The sequence below is a fragment of the Neolamprologus brichardi genome, chromosome 1, assembly GCF_056152115.1.
Source record: "Neolamprologus brichardi isolate AB-2024 chromosome 1, ASM5615211v1, whole genome shotgun sequence".
Lineage (NCBI taxonomy): Eukaryota > Metazoa > Chordata > Actinopteri > Cichliformes > Cichlidae > Neolamprologus > Neolamprologus brichardi.
Window position 1 is genome coordinate 39,695,248 of NC_142104.1, and position 20,794 is coordinate 39,716,041.

General features: G+C 41.8%; 1 protein-coding gene across 1 annotated transcript in view; it reads left to right on the top strand.

Moving 5' to 3' along the window:
• The first annotated feature begins 460 nt into the window (after nucleotides 1-460).
• The window catches only part of serinc4 (serine incorporator 4), a 29,330-nt gene continuing 8,996 nt past the window's right edge, over nucleotides 461-20,794 (top strand). Inside the window, exons 1-7 of the mRNA XM_006804444.2 lie at nucleotides 461-831; nucleotides 6,053-6,220; nucleotides 6,580-6,758; nucleotides 9,166-9,245; nucleotides 9,571-9,664; nucleotides 11,969-12,180; nucleotides 12,782-12,877. Coding sequence (XP_006804507.1) covers nucleotides 718-831; nucleotides 6,053-6,220; nucleotides 6,580-6,758; nucleotides 9,166-9,245; nucleotides 9,571-9,664; nucleotides 11,969-12,180; nucleotides 12,782-12,877 — 943 coding nt within the window. The 5' untranslated portion in view covers nucleotides 461-717. The remainder of the gene's footprint in view (nucleotides 832-6,052; nucleotides 6,221-6,579; nucleotides 6,759-9,165; nucleotides 9,246-9,570; nucleotides 9,665-11,968; nucleotides 12,181-12,781; nucleotides 12,878-20,794) is intronic.

Genomic DNA, 20,794 nt, shown 5'->3' on the forward strand with positions numbered 1-20,794 from the left:
CGTCCAGCGCGTCCTGCTTTAACATTTCTGGGTCGTAGTGCAATCACGATAACTCGTTGGGATTACGGATGTGGGCCTCTCTCTCTCAGACTTGGCCCAGGTCTCGGAGAAAACTGCGAGTCAAGCTTCCAGAAGTCACACAGGATAATTGTTTAATTTTCCAAATCTGGATTAAACATGCCCAATCTCATTGTGCTGTGGATTTTGTGCAATGCTGGGAATAGGGAATGGAAGGGGACAGATGGGACTGGCACATGATCCCTGTTGACCTCCTCCTTCTCTCCCTCCCCCTCCTCCTCTTCGTCATTTCTCCCCCACTCCCTCCTCCCCTCACACACTCTCTGCCTAATCTGACTGGGGGAGAGAGGGAGGGCACCGGGCATTCGCCACCACCTCTCCCTATTTTCTGGCAGCGCCCAACTCGGCAGCAGAGCCAAAGCACGCAGGATATGGGCGAAAAAACAACTGATTCCTCTGTGAGGCTGGACTGCAGCAACACAGCTCTCATGTCTCATCTGCAGAGAGCCTAGTTGGACTAGATTTACCGCTAATCCAGCATAAGAGAGCGCACAGAAACAAGCTGCCGGACTTTGCATCTTTCCTTTTTTTCCATTTTGCTGAAAAACCCATTAGACGCTACATTCTGGCCTCTTTGAGGATGTGAGGATGCCATCTTTGTAGGCACTTGGAAAAAGAAGCCGCTTGTGCCGGACGTTCATGGCCAAATGTAGGGTGGTGGCGGCTGAGGAAAAGCAGTTCACGATGTCGGCCACTCAGGGGATGAACCGCAGCGGGGTCTACAACTACTTCCTCAACATGGTGGCCTATCAGGTGAGAGCTGGTGAGCAGCAGCACAGCTGGAGTCTGTTTGAGCCATTTTCAGTGTCAGTTTAGTTTGTAATGCATTAAACTAAAGGAATTTACTCATGAGATGATTGTGCATACTCACTGAAGTGCTTTTATTCAGTCAGTTAGATTCACTGCAGCTATTAAGAGTTTTCTGTAGCTGTATTTGTTTTTATTAAAAAGTAGAAGGACAGTAATGTAGAAATAATCAGTTACAGGACGCAGAAACATATTAATGTGTAAGGAGCTTTTTAATGTTGTTGCTGGTCCCAGGTCAGCATTGGACATATATTGTACAGATGCTATAGAAATGTGTAAATATTACTCTGGACAATTACTTTGAGCCAGTGCTGTTAAACAATAGATGTACGTGAGTAAACTACAAGCTTTTTTACTGACTGTTTGCAGTGCTGGCATCCTACTGCAGCAGTGCACTCTTTCACTGCAGACTGCATGGCTAGATGTTTGATTTTTCTCACCAGTGACAATGGGACTCAATGCCTCATTGCAGTGTTGAGACGTAGCCCGAGATTGTTTTGGGTCCAGATTTGTTCATTTGCTCAGCAGTATAGAACTAAAGAACAGTTTTGTTCTTCGGCAGCAGCGGCGTTGTCTTCGGTTTAGTAATGAGCAACATGATACTCTGAACATTCTGCCTTTAATTTGCTCTCCATTAGTAAAAGGTGATTTACTTTTGGATTTTGGATTTGAAGCTGCATTTGGCCTGTTTATCATAGAATCACAGACCTGTTGAAAGCAGTCCTGTTTCCATACTTCCATACTTTACTTAATGTTACGTCTAAACGCTCCCAGTGGGGGGCAGGTCTGAGGTGCAGCCAGACCGGGTTAGAGTATGCTGGTGGGATATGTGCAGAATGAGGTTTTGGCATTATCTGTCTGAAATAAGCAAGACCTTTGCTAAGAACACATCACATTAATAGCAGCTTATGTTAGCTCATGGGGCTTCCATGAATATGCATTTATCGATGTTATGTGGACCTGTGCACCCACACCATGACGGATTGTGCACTGGTAGGAACCTGGAAGGTCCCGCTCCTCTTTAGCTCAGAGAACAAAGCCTGCTTGATTTTCAGGTCACTTTCCTCCTTTGCTGCACTTCATGAATTACCTTTAGGCCAGGATCAGCTGTATTTCTAGATTGTTTTTATGTAGGTTGTCTTATTTCTTGGTTTGCATGTGTGGTAGAATTTCACCCTGGATTTGTGCAACAACGAACTGTGTTCATGACAGCGCTCCTGAACCTGTGCAGCAAGAATACTGAAAGGAAAAGAGTTCATATTACTCTTATATAAGATATATTTCAGGGAGTCCCAGTAAAGTCCAGTTGTCCCAGTTTGTGTTCGGGAGACAGAGACCCGCTCTGCTTTTGATAAAGCATATAGTTAGGGACGGGTCAGGTGACCCTGAACCATTCGCTAGCTTTGCTGCTATGTATGCAGGGACGTTTCCCATGATTCAGTGAGTATTTGAAAGGGGAGTTCTTCTTCCCCATAGGGGACTGTCTTATCATTGGGGTTCTTTCTTTTCTGTAACATATAACGTCCTGTCAGATCCATGTTGTACAGTTGGAGCTTTATAAGTGCATGGAGGCTTAAAGGCGCTCAGCATTAGATTTCAAACTGTGCACACGGGTTTCTGTGGATTCTGTAAAGCTTTAATGTTCTGCAGGATAGTTCATGTAGTTCTTTACTTTATCACACTGAGAAATGTTCTGTTGTTGAACAATTTGCCTTTTCACAAAGCAGCGAAACCCTTCCCACCACCATGTTGCTCTTCCATTAAGGTGAAGCCCTCAAACCTCAGTGGATGAAAATAAAATGCAAAGGACACATTATAAGAAATATACATAGATTAAAATACATAAAGTTGACAGGGGTCCTTTTGCGATACAAAGTGAAAGGCAGATGTGGGTCAGGATTAGCACTTAATACTTGGAAAGATGCAGATGAGATCGTCATCATGTAGAAGTAACATGTTGAGTGACTCCTGTGTTTCTGAAATAATATTCTTACATTTGTGATTTGACAGGACAACCTGGCTCGTTTATGCAAACGTCCATGAATGCCTGAATGAAGACTCCGTCTCTATCTCACAAACTCCTCCACGTTTAGTCTTCACTCTGTACCTAACAGTCTGTGGTCTGCCCTGAATATGCTGTGTGACCCACTCTTTTATTTGGCTGTTTTTAAATGAAAGTGATTATTCATGTTTTTGGTTTAATCTCCGTGGCCCAACTTTGCTCTGTGACCAGTAATCCTGCATTATGAACCTTAAACTAGGCCACAGGGCAGACACCTGGCTGTCTGTAAAGTGGCTCAACTTATAAACCTTTTTTATAAATTATATAAAGTTTCCCTTTTGTTTATGTGTAGTTTTCTTTATTCCATCAGAAACATCTGCACTTCTTTATTATGAACAGTTCTGGTTTGTTCAGAATGCAAAAAAGGACAATTTACATCTGATGCATTTATGGTTTCTTGTGCTCTGCATGCTGAGAGATGGTTTTAGGTGTTCAGTTTCCAAAGTAGTTTATTTTGTGATTATCAAGTGACTTGGAGTTATTACAGTATCTCCATGCTTCTCTTTGGGCCGTCAGACCATCAGTCAGAGTGCAGATAAAAGTACTTTTATTAACAAATCTACAACTTGACTAATAGACAAATAAACAATAAACATGTAAATGTGTACAGTATGTAAGAAAGTAAACAGAGACGTGGTAAACAAAGCTGGTTTAAGTGACTGTGCATGTGGTTGCTGGTGTCTGATGGGCGGGTTTGTTGCAGATCTACTGTATTTTCCCACATAATCATCTCTGGGAGGTTGGTCTGAAGAAGAAAACCTGAGTGACAGTTCTCTGGGTGAACGTGTGTTGCTGGTGTCAGAGGGAAATGGTCAGACTGCTTTGAGCGGACATTGAGGCAGCAGTAACCATCTGTTACAACCGCGACATGTAGAAGAACGTCTTTGAATGTACGATGTTAAACTTTGAAGCAAGTGGGCTGCAGCAGCAGAAGTTCACATTATGTGGCTCTCCTGTCAGCTTTGAACAGAAAACTGCAGCTACAGTTCACACAGAAGACTGGAAGTATGCTGCCCGCTCTGATAGCATGAATTTCTGCTGTAACATTCAGATGTCCGAGTCAGAAACAACAGGACAGCATAGATCCATGTTGTGTGGCATCACTGGCTTCAGGCTGCTGGTGGTTCAATAGTGCGGGGGATATTGTCTCAGCACCATTCGAGTCCATTAGCAGTGGCGTTGTTAAAACACCACGGCCTACCTGGGTTGTGCTGCTGACCTTTACTACCACAGTGTACCCATTCTGTAGCTCAGGAGGAGCCACAGGAGTAGAGCTGGTCATCTACTAATCAGAAGGTTGTGGGTTCAATCCCTGGCTGCTGGAGAAGATACTCACCTCGTTGCTCCCTGATTCATCCATCGCAGTGTGAAGGTTAGAAAAGACAAAGGAAAGAGAGATAAAGGTGCTTGTTGGTGGGTGAATGAAGCAAGTCGTATAAAGTGCTTTGAATGCTCAGAGTAGAAGAGCTCTATATACGAACCAGTCCATTTACCATTCTGTGACGGCTGCTCAGAGCAGGACATCACACCACATCACAATAGTCTCATCAATGAGCTCATTGGGCTCCACAGTAAAAACTTTATGATGTGGTGGAATGGGAGATTCAAGTCATGGGTGTGAATCCCAAAATCTGCAGCAAACACATTATGTACGTGTTAATATATACATATATTGTCATATAGACCAAAATCTATCTTAGAATTATAGAATTCTAATAAAGCACATATTTCTTCTTCAAAATTTAAAGTAATCTACAAAAATACAAAAGGTAGCACCAACAAACAGAAACTGTTCCCCACAAAAATGACCAGAGCAACATCACTGACTGACTGATTTGCAGCCATGTGAGCAGTCAGTGCATAATGGAAACCCATTCTTCAGCTGGGAGGGATATCAGGAGATATACGCTCCATTTAATCGTCTTTCATCAAATCATTTTTCACCCACTGAACAAGATTAAAGATCTATTTTGATGCAGTCTTCCCCTCAATGAGAAGATGTTGGATAATCTTCTCTGCATTATGTATCAGATTAAGACGTGCACATGATGAGTGATAATACATCTGGATTTACTCCTTTAGTATTTAGTGCATGTGTTCATAAATCATATAGTGCAGTTCCAGTGCCTGCAAATATGCACACAGTTCACAAAGCAAAGCAGAGAAATACAATCTACAATATGAAACTACACAGTTACTACAGACAGACTGCAGAGGCTGCTGAAGCACATGAGCAGATGAGCGTGCAGGTTTCTCCTCTAGGTTTAGTTCAGGATCAGTGGACACGGGCTTACATTCAGTCATCCACAGCTCTGATTGATGAGAATCAGAACCAGCCAGATGCCAGTGGACTCATTAATCTGCCATCATTGGCAGTGTGAGACTGGGACTTTTAAATGTCTTCAGACAGTTTTGCTTTTAATACTTGGATTGTGCAGACGCAGTGTTTAGGATTTTCAATCCTCCGGGTCCCTGTACCAGCAGGACACACTGTCCTGTAGAGGTCTGCTGCTCACCAAAAGGTCTGCAGAGATGTGGAACAGCACTGGGAGTTCAATCCATGCATCGATAGTAAACTCTGCTTAACTTAAACTTAACCATACAGCACGATTCAACACTGCAGTGCCCACTACAGAAAGTCTTCAACTTTCAATGAGTACTAAAGCAGTTTGAAACTACTCCAAATACCCGTAAAGTAAATTAGAGCTTAAGGATCAAGAGTTCTCCTGTTGTTGAAAGGCAACAAATTTATGGAGCTCATAGTAGTTCATGGTTTTCATTTTTCAGCACTCTGGACTGAATATCAGTGCACATCATTTCTAATCCCACGGCCGTCAGATGCTCTTTTCACTCAAGAGATGCTGTGTGCCAGAAGTGACCACATGCCAAAGATTTTATTTTTCTAACTTTATCTCCACTTGTTGCAGCATGTAGTGTAGTTTTTACTAACATATTACACGTTTCAAATCAAGTGAAGTGGGATTTTGGTGATTACAGTTCACATCTTCTCAGCTGTCCCTATGTGTGACAGTTGTAACAGCAGACAGAAATATGTCCGTGGCCTGTGTGCTGTTTGGATGCTGAGCTGCCTCTTCTCCTCCTCAGATATGCTGCTGCTGTGGGCCGGCTCCCTGCTCGCTCTGCTGTGCCTTCTGCCCTCCGGTCAAATCCTCCACCAGCACGCGGATCATGTACACGCTCTTTCACATAATGAGTTGTGCGGTCTCCTGCCTCATGCTGTCCCGCACGGTCTCCGAGCTCGTCAGGGAAAATGTGAGTGTTTGCTCAGTTGTTCAATATGTTACCAGTGCGCTTTATACAGTGCAGCTATTCTGACTTCATACTCAAAGTCCACAGTCATGAGTGAATTCAAACCCCAATGAACAATGTGAGAAACATTAAATAAAATCATACAGAATAATAACTACTAAACATTATTATTCTGTACGTAGTTCTGCAAATAACTGCTGCAGGTAAGAGTTTCAAGAACAAAAGAATAAATAAACCAAATTATTTCTCTTATATTGAAGAGCTGCGTGAATTTAATGTGTAGACGAAAATACACTGAATAGTCAGTCAGTGTGGATAAGCGCCATCTCTGACGTCATCATGAATGTGACGTGTCACTTCAGGTGCCTTTCTTCAACGTGGTGTGTGACCAGGCGCACGGCGGGGGCCACTGTGAGATGTTGGTGGGCTACTCTGCGGTCTATCGAGTCTGCTTCGGCACTTCCTCTTTCTACCTGATGATGGCGATGTTCCTCATTGACGTGAAGTCCAGTCAGGACTTCAGAGCACTCATACACAACGGGTCAGTGTGAAGTGTTACACATGAGCCTTTTTCCACATTTCAGCACCAACATGTTACAATGAGTGACAAGAAGTTACACGTACAGACTGTTAGAGGTTAATAATGTAGTTCACCAATCAATCAATCAATCAATCAATCAATCAATAGCTATTTGTAGGAGTCTTCCCAATCTGGGCCTAAAAGTAAAATACCGTATGTTTGTCCAAACAACTCTACACTTTACAAAAGTGTAAAATATAAATAATCAATTTCAACAATAAAAATCTAGTCTGACCTTCAGCATTTGGGTTTTCAGGGCTCAACATGCATCTAAATGTAAAGTCCTTCAGCCTGATACCCAAATATTTGTAGACTGATCGATTAAGTCTACTCAGCGGGTTTGAATACTAATATGTGAGTCTGACATCTGGCAAACATTTATTATCAGTCTCTTAGCTGAGATCTAGGTTTGACTTCTGGGAGACCAGATGAATTTGGCTTTGTGGAGCTCCACAATAAGCAGAGCTAAAGCGTGGCATCATCTGCATACGTGTGCATGTTAGCTGTAAACATATTCGTCTCAACAGTAAAAACTGAAAGTAAAACAGGGCCTAAAATTGAATCTGACTTCTGCCTGTCTGTAAAACAATAACAACATCATTTTCTCTGCCTAAGAGCAGGTCACAGCCAACAAAATCAGATGCTTAACCAGTCTGGATTTGAACACAAGTTTCCTGTCAAAGTGATCAAGAATGCTGGTTTTTACTGGCAAAGCTGCTTTGTTTATACTATGAGGCAGTCCAAGGCCAAAATTAGTTTATTTCAGACTCCCGAGGAGAACGTTTGGATATCAGGTGTTTAAATCTGAAAGGTCACTGCCGTTTAATAAGTGGAGAACATGGGTTTGTTTCCAGATTTCAGGGATGATATTAATCTGGAGGAACCTGACCAGCTTTTACAAACCATAAAGTTATTTCACACATTTATTGGTTTACTACATCAAACATGTTCGTTCATAGTTTTGATGCCTTCAGTGAGAATCTATGATGTAAACAGTCGTGACCACAAAGAAAAAACAGTAAATGAGAAGGCGTGTCCAAACTTTTCAATGGTAGTGTATGTGTATTTTATACATATTATTCTATCTATTTACACTATACATAATACATACATCTCTGTATAGATATTAATCTAAATACACACTATAGGAATATGTCCTAACTACATACAGACAGCAGGATATAAAAGAGAAATGAAGCATCGTGTGAAGGTTATGAGCAGGGACAGAAGATGATGTGTCATGTGACCTGTGCAGGTCTTGTAAAGAAGGCAGATTGGAGTCAATCATGTTTCAGTTAAAAATACTCAAGAAAATATTCAGTTTTTACATTTTGTAATGTTTTCTGATTCACATGAACAATGAAAAGCTTAACGCAGGATATTATTGTAACACTGTTATACAAGTGCAGCAGATCTGACCTAAATGTGCACCGCCTGCTTTTATGTGATTTCCTTGAATATTTAAATTAGACTTTAGGAGTGTGTCCTCACACACGCCTTTAAATACTCCAGCCTGTACCTACTGAAAGCTGCTGCTCTAATTAAAGCTCTTTGTTGTTGCACTTTCCATTGCAGTGCAGTCGATTATAGCTGTGACGTAGCTCGGATTAGGATTTGACAGACTGGATTGCTGCTTCTGTCTGGTATAAATAAACTCACAGGAGTCTTAGTAGTAGCACAGTGAAAGGTTACAGCTCTAACAGTAACCTGCAAAGCAGCGAGTACCCTCGTTCTTAAAGACCAGACGCAGACACATAAACAGTGTTTGCACGGAGGAAAAACTTACTGTGCTCATCAACGTGCACCTCCCTCTTTGGGACTTTATTATTTGTGTTTCAATTGTTTTTCTTTTTTAAATAAAGTATTTATCTGAATGTATGAGGCCACTAAAGTCAATACAATGAATTTTATTTCTGAGGAAACATGAGCAGCACACAAGCACTTTAAAATTCTGCACAGAGACATTCAGTTTGTAGCTGGAAGAAAATCCAATGACATAAAACATGTAATGTTCATGTTGGTAGCAGATGCTGTAAATCTTTACAACAGCAGCTTGAGTTTATGCTGATTCTAATTATTAGTTCAAAAACACACCACAGTGAATATATTTTCATTCCACATCAGATGAATAAAGTAAGTTTGAGCAAACAAGCAGATTTGGAGCTCAGAAGTCTGCAAAAGGTACGTTTTTCAGATTCTGCTGTTTCTGTTCTTAGTATGAGAAATGAGTGGGTTTGTAGGGTCAATAGAGAAGTAATACAGCACTTGTAAATTAGTAAAAATTACAAAATCGTTGGAAAAAAGCTTTTATATTGAAGGTTTAAAACCTTCCAAAAACTAACAGTTCCTTTTTTCTTTCTTTTTTCAGCTTCTGGTTCCTTAAGTTCATCACACTGCTGGGAATGTGCACTGCTGCCTTCTTCATCCCAACAGAGTCCTTCCTGCATGGTGAGAAACTTTTCTATCAGGCTTTTCATTGGAAACAAATCCATCCTGAGAGCAGATATGACCTTCCTTCTAAACCCTTCTAGGGGGCAGCAGAGATCTGCTCCTGAGCACTATCGAAACCCTGCAGGGCATTCAGCCATAAATCTCTGCAGCTCGGCTTCACTTTGTTTGGGGACAATAAATATGCTGAAACAAGTTTGAGATCACAGCCAGTTTATTATATACAGGTTGCTCTTGTTTTTCCTTTCCTGTTAACTGCTTCCTCTGTCATCTTGAAATAAATCACTGGATGATGGCGCTTCTCTCTCTGTTTTACCTGCCTCAGCTTGGCATTATGTTGGTGTGGTGGGAGGATTCGCCTTCATCTTGATTCAGCTCATCCTCATCACAGCGTTTGCACATACCTGGAACAAGAACTGGTAAGACTAAGACTGTCCTACAGAATCACCTAATGTGTGATTTTATGTGAAATGAAGAAGACGAACTCGTAGCTGTGTGGAATCACTCATTTGACAATCATCCAAAGCAAGGACACACTTACCCCGTCTGTGGGGATCTTGACATTGTTAAAAAGTGTGTCATTAACTTTGTGTTTGCTGTGTTGCTTGTGTTTTGCTGACATCATAATGCGTCTTTGCACGATGAAACTTTATGAAAAAACGATTTATGACCTGGAGCACATCCAGCACCTCTGGGATGCCTCGGTGCAGTGCTGGATGAGAGCGAATCCCTGCAGTCAGATTAAACATCTGGTGGAAAGACTGAATCCAGAGGAGGAGCGCCACATGGTGTTGGAATGACATGTTTTCATTGTTTCGCAGTGAACACATATTTTTGGTTTTCAGCATAACACAAGTCCTTCACAAAATACCAATGAAACCATACACACAATCACATCTATTTATTTCTGTAATCTGCATATTTACAAGAGAAATGGAAACATTTTGGATAGAGCTTATAAATTGGTGATGTGCAGCATATACTGCTTTATCATCCTTCTGGACACTAATGTGCATCATTTCCAAACTGAACATAGTGTTGTGTTATTTAAGACAAGCCACTGCGCTCATGGATTTGTATACAGTTGGACTTGTCAGACTTAGCATCCATCTCTTGTTATGTACGGTTTCTGGGTCCTTTGCAGCTTCTTCCAGCCTCGTGTGAAGCCAGTGCTGATGATTCATTTCTGTCCTGCAGAATAACTCAAATCAGACTCATTCAGCACCAGCTAAGTAAAACAGAATGCTGCTTCTATTTTATTTGCTTTTTCTGTGGATGAAACATGTGACAAACAGCAACCACACGTCTGTCTTCAGACGTCTGGAGTAGTTGAAACCAAAAGTATTCAGTTTGCTGTGGTCAAAGAAAATCATCCAGACCACAAATATTCAGGAAAAGAAGGACGTGTTCATGAGTGACCGGAGAACCGACGGACTAAGAAATAATAATTCTGTTGGCACTTCTATCCTCTCTGCATCCTTTCTGTCATGTCCTCATTTATCCGTCCAGACGTATCCCAGATGTTATTTACTCTATCCAGCTGTTGCGGCTGCCTTTGTCGCCAGGCTCAGCCACCTCTGAACTCTGATGAGTTGTAGCCACGACAGCTGAGAGGATTTATTCATTCAGGCCTTTTCTGAGGCCACTGCAGACAGGCAGAAAAGCCTCGTTCTCTCTTTACAATGACGTGGAGTTTTCATTCACCACTGTCTCTCCAGTCTTGGTTTACAGGTCAGAAATGTTACCAAATATTCTTTGGTTCACAGCTGCAGCCCCTGGCAGATTTCTCTTTGCATTATCAAGCTGACTCCAGTGTTATTCTTACTGTCTTCTCATTCCTTGGCCTCACCACTGTGAGTCCTAAATACCCGACTGACTCAGTGACTGTGTGAGATATTCCAAATTCCATCTTAATAACAATAACAGTCACACATTTGATTTATAGGTGCCTGTATAAAACCCCAAGGTCACCTTGTGTTGGTACAGCAAATTAAAAACATGTACACAATTAAACGAGAATCAAATAAACACATAAAACTATACAAACTAATGAAGGTAACGACAGACTGAGACCGTGTTATAATGAAGGCTCTGAAACCTTTTCCATAGAAAATCACATTCACTTGTAAACATAACTTTAGGTTTACTTTCAGCTACATGCTAAACATGCTAAACATGTTCACGTCAAAGTAGGCTGTATACATGCATTCTGTCTTCCAGTTGTTTTCCAGTTGTGTGAGTTTAAATCTCCATAACAAGAGGTTTGAACCACTAACCACCGAGTTCTGCCCATGAGGATGGCAAGGAGAGCAAATATTACTGTACATGTCATTTATCCACAGTTCATGTATATGATGCAGATGTGCAGACTAAGAGATTCATCTTTAATGTTTATGGACCTTAGCAGAGGAAATGTTCTTACAGTCCCAGCTGGTGTTATTAATGGCTCAAAGCCCAGCTCTGCTTTGGTAAGCTTACAGTTCAGGTGTGATGTGTTCAGTCAAAACAATACAGATCTGTTGTTTTTAGTGTTAACAGGTAAAACAACAGGGCTGGAATAAACTCTCAGTTAAAAATGAAGCCTGATGTAATAATTAGATGCCACTTTCCCACCAGCTTCCTTGTCTCGCCAAATTCAAAGTGGAATAATCACTCGTGCAGTGGAACACCATCACACTTGAATATGAAATCAGTCAAGCTCTGACGATCGTCTGTCCTCTCAGGTTGACTGGAGCAGCAGAAAACAAGCGCTGGTACCTGGCGGTGATGTGCGCCACCCTGTTCTTCTACACCATCGCCACTATGGCCTTCACCTTCATGTACAAGTACTACACCCATCCCATTGCCTGCCACTTCAACAAAGTCCTGCTGTGGATCAACCTGGGACTCTGTGGTCTCATGTCCTTCATTGCCGTTACACCGTGTGTGAAACAGAGTGAGTCGATGAAACACGCTCACGGCAACAAATCTGCAAATAACAGTCCACATCCAGCTGTGCAAACATACACCTGTTGAACGGAGAGCTGATGTAAGCTAACATTATCTGCTTCTCCCATTAAACCAGATGTGCTTTGTCTACACATGTCTGGGCTTCAGGATTAAACACAGGCCTGTACTTTTACAAGTGCAGGTAATGGTATTGGTACTTGAGTATTTACATTTTGTGAGAGTTTATGGACTCTAGGAACACACATCAAGACTTTTAACTCCACTGCATTTATCATACAGCATGAGGTAGTGTAGTGTGCATTTGTACTGTGCAAATCTGTAGTTTGGTAAAAGATCTTTATATTCTATATTTATAAAAATATTTATAAAAAAAGAAAAATAGACACTATATGGAATGGAGGACAGTTACATCCTGTTCATTGTGCTGGCACAACAGTAGCGTTGCCAGGTTTGATGGTTCTTTATAGCAGTTTGAAGTGCTGAGCTGAAGGTTTCTTCCTCGAGATGAAAAATAATCATGGCCAGACTTTTCAGGACTCCCCTTTGAGAACTTTTGTGCCATCCTCTGTCTTTCTCTCTGTCTACAGAACAGCCTCGGTCTGGGCTCCTTCAGGCCTCCATCATCAGCTGTTATGTCATGTACCTCACGTTCTCTGCGCTGTCCAGCCGTCCACCAGAGAAAGGTACGGTAAATAATCAAACGCAGAGCAGAAACACAGAGATCACTCTTCTGAGACACTGACACAGAAACGTGGACTTTCCCCTTGCATGCCGATTAAGAGAGAAACATGTGCAACAAGTTCCCACACATGCACCCGGATCTCTTCGTGCTTTTTTCTTCAGAGCTGCAATCGCTCAATGTTGTTGGATTAAATGACACCTGCGTAATGTGATGAGGGTTATAAGGGTTGTCTTCCTGCAGCGTTTCTCTGCATAACTGCGATGTAGGGATTGAAACAATGTGCAAATTTAAAAACTGAAAGTGTAACACTCACAGAGGAAGATAACCCAAATGCAGGACAAAGACGGGAAGTACAAGATTCAGTACAAATAATCCATCTTCAAAATAAAAAAGGAAGTAACTAAGACAGAGTAATGCACAGAGACATGGAGGCAGACGAAGCCTGACAGCTTGCGCTATACCAGGATGTAACCCTAACACATACACATACTCCTCTATAATTTGCCTTTCCATTTTCCCAGTGACTCACCTGTTGGCTCCAGGTAAAACAAAGACCCTTTACATAACAGAGACATTAGAGCAGCAGCTTATCACATGACCCAAGTCTTATCCAGGCTTTACATCTAAATGTGTCTGAATCATACATGGATGCTTTCACAATACTGGCTGGTAGAGTCGTTACACTTCCAAACACAGCTGTCCCGATGAACAGCAAAGTGCAGGGTGATGTAAAGCAGGCGTCCAGGAGGAACCAAAGTACCAATGCATCCCTCATTAAGTGTAGCAGTTCGATGTTTTTAGTCCATTTTTGCTACTTCTGGACTTGTTTGGTTAAATACAGTGTGTTTTTAGTCAAAGGTAAAACATCAATAAAGTCATCATGGGTTCATGATGTTGGAGAAATCTAAATTTGTTTGTGTTGCTATTTTATGCTCTTATTCCATAAAAGCCATAAATTGTATCATAACTTCGACAGGCTGGATGATGTCACCCACAGTTTAAGAACTCCAGTCTTTGAAGTCTAAATTTTAGCGTTAGTTTCATCACCACCTTGTTTTTAGGTGACAGAAATGAGAATTTATTCAACAAGAGGGTGTAGTTCAACCCTGACAGGTAATGCTAGCAAGCCTGCGAGGGAAGTGTTTATTGATAGTATGATCGGAACGCAAGGTTTGTGGACATGCTGTCCCAGACAGCCTTCAGTTAGCAGCATGATTGTCTACAGTCCATATTAGCTGCAGTGATGCTTAGCAAACACATAGGAGCTATAGCTGCCTATAGCTGTGAAACCAGTGAGTTATTTAAAACTTTACTCTCTGTACAATTATCACAAAGTATAAAGGCAAAGGCATGTTTTCATGCTGAGGCTCTGGTGCAGCCACCTTTGAGTCATCGTCTGCCATCGTTGGTGCTTTGGCATAATCTGGCATACACTTGAAGTCCTGGACGGACTCTCGCTTCTTTCTGTTGCTGTTTAAACACATTATGGGTAAATGTCAGAGCTCAATAAAACATTTGAAACCCTCACTGAAGGCCCAGCAGAAAAGTTCCACATCTGTTTTCTAAATGAAGATTGTCGCTTCTTTCTTTAAGGTCACTCAGCAGACTGTGAGCTGTGTCATGTTTGAAAATGTTCTCTGTAATCGGCTGTTATCCACAAGGACAAACTATAGGTGTGTTTGTGTGTGTAGGAGAGGTGTGTGAGAGCTCAGAGGCACTCGGGCAGCTCGGGACGCTGCAGCAACATGTTGAGAAAATATGCACTCTGAGTTTGTTATAAAAACAGCTTTTCAACACAGACTGGGAAGCACACACACACACACACACACACACACACACACACACACACACACACACACACACACACACACACACACACACAACCTTACACACTGTAATAGTTAATTCCCACTTACTGTGGCTGAGATTCCTTTAATTCATGGATTGACCTGTCATGGAAACGTCTCCAGAAGGGAAGTGTGTGTGTGTGCGCGCGCACACGTGTGAGTGTGTGCGTGTGTGTATGTGTGCGTGTGCGCGCACGTGTGTGTGCGTGTGTGTGTGTAGGGCTGGACTGGGACAAAAAATCGGCCCGGGCATTTTGACTAGAGACCGGCCCACCAGGTATTATAGGAAAAACCTATAAAAACCTAAACCTTTGAATGAAAACAAACGCTGTTGTCACAGTGATGTACGCTGTCTTGTTGGTATATATGTACCAGTCTAATAAACTTAAACCTACACCATCCTCCTCCTGAAATTAAGACAGAGAAGACTAGAGGTGAGACATGATCATTGCTGATTACTGATGACAGATTTAGATATATTTTCATAAACCATTCATTTGCCACATCAATAAACAGCATGGCAGGGCAAAATATTTTTTCTAACATGGCAACCTTTAATAAGTGAAAGGAAATAGAAAGACAGGTGAGAAAGAATAAAACTTAATTGACTTTTTGATGGCATTTTACACACAGTAATTCAATTTCAATTTATTTATATACCGCCAAATCACAACAAATGTCGCCTCAAGGCGCTTCATAGATACAGAGAAAAGCCCAACAATCATATGACCCCCTATGAGCAAGCACTTTGGCGACAGTGGGAAGGAAAAACTCCCTTTTAACAGGAAGAAACCTCCGGCAGAACCAGGCTCAGGGAGGGGCGGCCATCTGCTGCGACCGGTTGGGGTGAGAGAAGGAAGACAGGATAAAAGACATGCTGTGGAAGAGAAACAGAGATTAATAACAGATATGATTCAATACAGAGAGGTCTATTAACACATAGTGAGTGAGAAAGGTGACTGGAAAGGAAAAACTCAATGCATCATGGGAATCCCCCGGCAGCCTACATCTATTGCAGCATAACTAAGGGAGGATTCAGGGTCACCTGGTCCAGCCCTAACTATATGCTTTAGCAAAAAGGAAAGTTTTAAGCCTAATCTTAAAAGTAGAGATAGTGTCTGTCTCCCGAATCCAAACTGGAAGCTGGTTCCACAGGAGAGGGGCCTGAAAACTGAAGGCTCTCCCTCCCATTCTACTTTTAAATACTCTAGGAACAACAAGTAGGCCTGCAGAGTGGGAGCGAAGTGCTCTAATAGGGTAATATGGTACTACAAGGTCATTAAGATAAGATGGGGCCTGATTATTTAAGACCTTGTATGTGAGGAGCAGGATTTTGAATTCAATTCTGGATTTAACAGGAAGTCAATGAAGGGAAGCCAAAACAGGAGAAATATGCTCTCTCTTTCTAGTCCCTGTCAGGACTCTTGCTGCAGCATTTTGGATTAACTGAAGGCTTTTCAGTGAGTTTTTTGGACATCCTGATAATAATGAATTGCAGTAGTCCAGCCTGGAAGTAATAAATGCATGAACTAGTTTTTCAGCATCACTCTGAGACAGGATATTTCTAATTTTAGAGATGTTGCGCAAATGGAAGAACGCAGTCTTACATATTTGTTTAATATGTGCGTTGAAGGACATATCCTGGTCAAAAATGACTCCAAGGTTCCTCACAGTGTTACTGGAGGCCAAGGTAATGCCATCCAGAGTAAGAATCTGGTTAGATACCATATTTCTAAGCTTTTCAGCGCCGAGTACAATGACCTCAGTTTTATCTGAGTTAAGAAGCAGAAAGTTAGTGGCCATCCAATGGGGTCTAAAAGACACGTTGATGGTTTGGAGGAAGTAATTATTGAAGTTAACTCAGAAAGATCGATTGGAGAAAAAGAGTCTAACTTAACATCAATGGTACTAAGAGTAGCTGTAGATAATATTACATCTGTGGGATGATTATTGGTAATTTGTTCTCTAATGATAAAAATTTTATTTGTGAAGAAGTTCATGAAGTCATCACTAGTTAACGTTAAAGGGATGGTTAGCTCAAAAGAGCTCTGACTTTTTGTCAGCCTGGCTACAGTGCTGAAGAGAAACCTGGGGTTGTTCTTATTTTCTTCAATCAGTGATGAGTAGTAAGCTGTTCTGGCTTTGCGGAGGGCTTTCTTATAAAGCAACAAACTATTTCTCCAGGCTAAATGATGATCCTCTAAATTTGTGACACGCCATTTCCTCTCCAGATTACGAGTCATCTGCTTTAGGGTACGTGTTTGAGAATTATACCACGGGGTCAGGTACTTCTGATTAGAGACCTTAGTTTTCACTGGAGCTACAGTATCCAGAGTCGTACGTAGTGAGGAGGTGAAATTATTAACAAGATAATCGACCTCTGTTGGGGTAGCGTTCAGATAGCTGCTCTGCTCTGTGTTGGTACAGGGCATTGACGATGATAACAGTGGCTGGATTATATTCTTAAACTTAGTTACAGCGCTTTCAGAAAGACATCTACTTTGATAAAGTCTACTCTCCACTGCTGCGTAATCGATTATTGTAAATGTAAATGTTATCAAGAAATGATCAGACAGGAGAGGGTTTTCAGGAAACACTGTTAAATGTTCAGTTTCTATGCCATATGTTAAAACAAGATCTAGAGTGTGATTAAAGTGGTGGGTGGGTTCTGTTACATTTTGAGAGAAACCAATTGAGTCTAACAACAGATTAAATGCCATGTTGAGGCTGTCATTTTTAGCATCAACATGGATGTTAAAATCACCCACAATAATTATTTTATCTGAGCTCAGAACTAAATTAGATATAAAGTCTGAGAAATCAGACAGAAACTCTGTGTAAGGCCCAGGTGGACGATAGATGATAACAAGTAAGACTGGTTTCTGAGTTTCACAGCTGGGGTGGACAATGTTAAGCATCAGGCTTTCAAATGAATTAAAAGTCTGTCTTGGTCTTTCATTAATTAATAGACTGGTGTGAAAAATTGCTGCCAAACCGCCCCCTCGACCTGTGCTTCGAGATTTCTGGTAGTTAGAATGACTCGGGGGTGTTGATTCATTTAAACTAACATAATCATCCTGCTGCAACCAGGTTTCTGTAAGGCAGAGTAAATCAATTTGTTGATCATTTATTAAGTCATGTACTAACAGAGACTTGGAGGAGAGAGACCTAATATTTAATAATCCACATTTCACTGTTTTACTCTTTGGTTCAGATGTGGATACTGTATTGTTCTTTCTTTGTAAATGTTTAAGTTGTTTGTTGCTGGTTTTTAGTTTGTTTTTTGTCTTTTTGGAAGCTGACACAGTCTCTATGGAGATGGGTTTTTGGGGGGGTAGCAGGAGGAGAGAAGCTGCAGAGAGGCGTGTAAGACTGCAACTCTGCTTCCTGGTCCCAACTCTGGATAGTCATGTTTTGAGGGGTTTAATAAATTTGTCGATATTTCTAGAAATGAGAGCTGCTCCATCAAAGTGGGATGGATGCCATCTCTCCTAACAAGACCAGGTTTCCTCCAGAAGGTTTGCCAATTATCTATGAAGCCCACATCATTTCTGGGCCAGACCAGAGAAAACTACAGAGTCCGACATTGTTTTGGCAAAGTTACACACCGATTCAATATTGATTTTAGTGACCTCCGATTGGCGTAACCGGGTGTCATTACTGCCGACGTGAATTATGATTTTACTGAATTTACGTTTACCCTTAGCCAGCAGTTTTAAATTTCCTTCAATGTCGCCTGCTCTGGCCCCTGGAAGACAATTGACTATGGTTGCCGGTGTCTCTAGCTTCACATGTCTGAGAACAGAATCACCAATTACCAGAGTTTGACCCCCAGCGGGTGTGTCACCGAGTGGGGAAAAACGGTTAGACACATGAACGGGTTGGTGGTGTACCTGGGGCTTCTGTTTAGGACTATGCTTCCTCCTCACCGTTACCCAGCCGCCTTCTTTCCGCAGCTGCTTGGGATTTGCCGGGGAACAGCTAGCGGGGCCTACGCTATCTTCGGCTGCACCAGCTACAGGGGCCTGGCTAGCTAAGGGTGAGAGAAGGGTGCAAAGCCGAGTCTCCAGATCAGTAATCCTGGCCTCCAGAGCTGCAAATATGCTACATTTGTTACAGATATCATTACTGCTAAAGGAGGCCGAGGAGTAACTAAACATCTGACACAATGAGCAAGAAAGTGCAGAAGGGACAGGTGAAGTAGCCATGGTGCTAACGGGTCGGCTACGAGCTAAGCTAGCGAAACAGTACAGAGACAGTGAGTGAATACTTTGGCTATAAATTAGGTAGTGAGTACACAGAAAGTGTGCTTCGGATGAAGCACGTGAAGATTATACTGTGGAAAAAAAAAGAATGTATTTAAAAGTTGTTAATTAAACTGCTAAGCAAATAAGCTACTCAGAAACACCACTGTGTTTGAGCAGGAACAGGAAGCGATACTATACCACAGAGCGAGCGAACACCAAGTGACAGCGCCACCGACAGGACAGCAACGTTCCTATTGGAGCAGCCTTTCAACGCCTCTCTCTGTCTCTCGCTAGCAAAGTTGACCCAGACCAATACCAGTACCAGTACCAGTACTGGTACAGTATCTAGAAAATGTGGGAAAATACTGGCATCATATACAGTACTTGGCTACTTCTGGGAGCCTAAAAAAAATGACTATGTACAATAATGGATTTCTATACATTTGGCATCAGATGAAAACGTTTGTTGTAAGATTCAAATAATTATTTATTAAAAGCTAGACATTTTAAATGAGAATAAGAAAGAAAAGTATTTCTTTGTGCCCCCCTCTCCCTGTTAATGCCCTACCTGCCCCCTGGCAAAACTTTGCTAGACTGCAGTTACCAGCTGTCAGCTACATAAAAAAAGGATCCTGGTGTTCTTAGTCCCTCAGAAACAGTTCATAACTTCCCTTCAACTCATTTATGTCACCTAAAGCAGCGGTCCCCAACCCCCGGGCCTCCGTGAGTCGTTTGGTACCGGGCCGCAAGAGTTGAGGCTCAGCTGTGAAATGTATGGTTTTCAGGGTTTTTATCGGTTTTCAGCGTTATTTTGTTATCGTTTTTATCGTTTACTCGGTTTTCCTGGGTCTTTTCACGTGTGTTATGAATAAATCTTCTTTTTTTCGGTACCGGTACTAGTTTTATTTTGTTGTATTTATCCGCGACACATTAAAGGCCGGTCCGTGAAAATATTGTCGGGCATAATCCGGTCCGTGGTACAAAAAAGGTTGGAGACCGCTGACCTAAAGGGTAAACCTGTTTCTCCATCACCTGTTCAGCTCTGATGATTCAGTAAGAACATCTCCTGGTTTCATCTTCTTCCATCTTCTTCATGTTTCCCTCTCACCAGATAACCAAACCGACATCATGACCAGCAGCTTTACAGCTGTGGCTCCAACAAACATCAGCTGATACTAGAAATTAATATTAAATAAATTCTAACAACAGCTGATCAAGCTTAAACGTGCTGGTGTTGTTTAGCGACATCCACTGGTTTCCTCTTTCTGGCACAAAGTGGGCGATAAACAAACAAGAGAGAAAAGCCGATCAGCTGATCATTGATCAGTTTTATGATTGAAGTAGAAACGGGAGAGAGAGGGGAGAGAATGAGAGAAGAAGATGCAGCTGACAGCAAAGACACAGAATAACTCCAGCTTTGTGTCCGGGACAAACTGTGTTCCTTCTCACCTCAATACCAAACGCGCAATATTTTCTCTGAATACCAGACTATTCCGTTTTTTACAGGACGGTTGGAAACTCTAATAACTAACCTTATAAATAAAATAAGATAAAACAAGTTCAACATCAGTAACATCATAGCACCCACCCAGCAGTATAGAAACTCCATCATGCTAGCTAGTACGCAGTACGAGTTGTTGTAACTGACTGTAAAAAGTCAGCACAACGAAAATAAACTCCACCTAAACTTGGTTTATATCTGACCCAGATAGACTGCAGGTCATAACTTCTTACCTGGAGTTCAGTTCACCGCCTCGGGTCTCTGCTCCTCCTGCCTTTCCGTCATCCACCTGCCAGCGTGTTGCATCTGCTGGCCTCCACCAC